Source organism: Mucor mucedo (genome assembly GCF_025094135.1).
Source record: "Mucor mucedo strain NRRL 3635 chromosome Unknown EV154scaffold_105, whole genome shotgun sequence".
NCBI classification, from domain to species: Eukaryota; Fungi; Mucoromycota; class Mucoromycetes; order Mucorales; family Mucoraceae; genus Mucor; species Mucor mucedo.
In genome coordinates, this window is record NW_026252389.1 from 70,660 (window position 1) to 73,038 (window position 2,379).

At 37.4% G+C, this 2,379-nt stretch overlaps 1 protein-coding gene across 1 annotated transcript; it reads right to left on the reverse strand.

The window, feature by feature from the left end:
* Positions 1-373: 373 nt before the first annotated feature.
* Positions 374-838, reverse strand: EV154DRAFT_485020 (uncharacterized protein; the record flags this gene model as incomplete). Its single annotated transcript, XM_051598717.1, has 2 exons — positions 374-661; positions 713-838. The coding sequence occupies 2 exons, from the start codon at positions 836-838 to the stop codon at positions 374-376; spliced, it is 414 nt and encodes a 137-aa protein (XP_051453902.1).
* Between the last annotated feature and the right edge of the window lie 1,541 nt (positions 839-2,379).

Consider the following 2,379-nt stretch of genomic DNA (forward strand, 5'->3'; position numbering starts at 1 on the left):
ACTGTCCAAATTTGTTGAAATGGATGTCTCACAGACAACAGTCTTTCCTCAATACGATTTAATTTTTGAATACATTCCGGAATATCTGCGTAACGAAATCCATTGGAAATTGACAATTTTGGTACTTTGCCTTTTCTGATGTGCCAATGACAAGTAGCGCATAATTTTAAAATATCACTGTCTATGTCCAGACTTGAACACCTTGCTAAAAAATCTACTGTCAATCCTTTGGCAATTAGGATAGATCTTTGGACACGATTAATCTGGACTGGAAACCAGGTACCTCCACAACAGGAACATATCTCAGTTGGACCTTGCTTTATAACTGTATTATAATTGTCGATAATAGATTGTCTGCTATTAACCTATTATTTTAAAAAACTTTAGAGAAATCAGGACCAAACAAATCGATATCTGCTCTGCTGTACCTGGTCTCTGTAACGTTTTCGACGTGCCTCATTTTCGTTTTCTCTAAAACTGTCAATCGACCTGTAGTTTCTCTTCCTAAGAGTTTCAGCTGCAGTTCCTTGTCGAACCTAAGACACGTAAAGTTTTTAAGCAAGTGCAGATGCTTTACATTTAGATTCAATCTTACATTAGACGATGTACTTGGACCGGGATCACCATTCTCTACCAGTGACGGAGCAGGTGTTGGTGTTCTCTATATTTGCGCGTCAGTTTTAGTTTATATTGAATTCTTATAAGACATTACACTATTGTATCTTTCTCGTCTCTTCTGATTTTCCCTTTGTCTTGTTTCGGGATTCAGTCTTTGTTTAGCTTTGCGTAGTCTCTCTCGCTCTCTTTTTTCTTCGATGCTTAGTTTGGGTCTGCCCATTTCTCCGGTACAACTACTTCTTAAAAATTCAAAAAATTCAAAAAAATAATAAAACGGGACACGGGACACGAAGGACAAATTCAAAAACAGGATTTTATAGTGTAGTTACCCGTATTTCAGTTTTTTTTGTGACTGCTATTAATAAAACGGGACGCGAAGAAACAAAAGCAATAGGGCATTTTCGTATGAAAAAACGCCCTAAAAAAAAAGGCAGGAGGACGATTAGTTTCGAATGAGAGGCGTGGCATTTTTTAAGGTTCTTACTATAGGGACATATGTAGGCCTGGGCTGGTTACCTCTTTTAATTGAACACTATACAAGAGTAATGTTAGCTGACATGTTAACTCTTATAAAATAAAAGAATATTACTTACAGAAAAAAACTTTTTTTTTTTTTTTTTTTTTTTTTTTTTTTTTTTTTTTTTTTTTTTTACAAAAAAAGGAAAAGAAAAAGAAAGTGAAAGAAAGAGATGGAATAAAAAAAAAGAAAGATGAAGGGATTAAATTTTTTTTTTACTGTGTCAAGTTTATTGTGTGCAAAAAAGGGTCTAATTATAAGCGTAGATCCAAACAGTAATAATATTGTTCTTTACGCTTCTTTACCAAATAATATGGCAAGTAACACAACAAATAACATTACTTACAGCGCAAACGGTACCCCCGTGGTGCAATCCGCTCAACCTGCAGCACCTGCCTTTGTTGCCCCTCCTAGAAGACGTACTGGTGATAACCAACGCATTGCTGTGCTCGAGAGTCGTATGGATGCATATGAACGAGGAAATCGACGTGTTGGTGGTGAAAGAATAGGAACTGATCCTCAACAGAGTGTAAGAATTATACCTATCTATCTATTAAAGAAATATCAGTACATCATTTCAATATTACCATCTGTAGGCCCTGATTCGAGCTTTCTACAGGCGTGCATGTAGGGAATTAAATCTTCCTGCTTGGGATGTTAATTCAACTTTGTTGGAGGGAACAAATATCGATATTTACAACCATATCTTGAACCAATTTCGTCTGGAAGAAATCCGCACGTATGGTCTTCCGGATACTCACCAGCTTGGAGAGGATCAAGCCTCTGTTCTGGCCAGGCGTATCAGAACGCACCAAGAGAATGTGAGAAGACGAGTCCGTCGCAATGAGACTCAAACAGCAGCAGAAGTACAACAATCTGCTGTTGTTTCTAACATGGGGTCAAGAATGGCCACTGTAAGTATAGTATAAGAATCAAAAACACACAAAATATTAAACTGTACCTTCGATTTAGAAAATGAGAAGACGTTTAAGAAACTTTGAACGTTTTCAACATATGATTGAGGACCACCTCCATATCTCGTCTGGCGATTGTCACGCTGTGGTGCATCCGGAATATATGTCAGAGGAGGAAAACGACGCCGTTAATGCGCACGGATTGGCCACGTCGTTGGTAAAGCTCTGTCCCTCTTGGAGATCTACCAAGGCAAGTTAATAAATTAAACATCAAAGCCAATGCTAATTTACTTACAACATTTATTCCAATAGTTGGAAGAGGTTTATGCC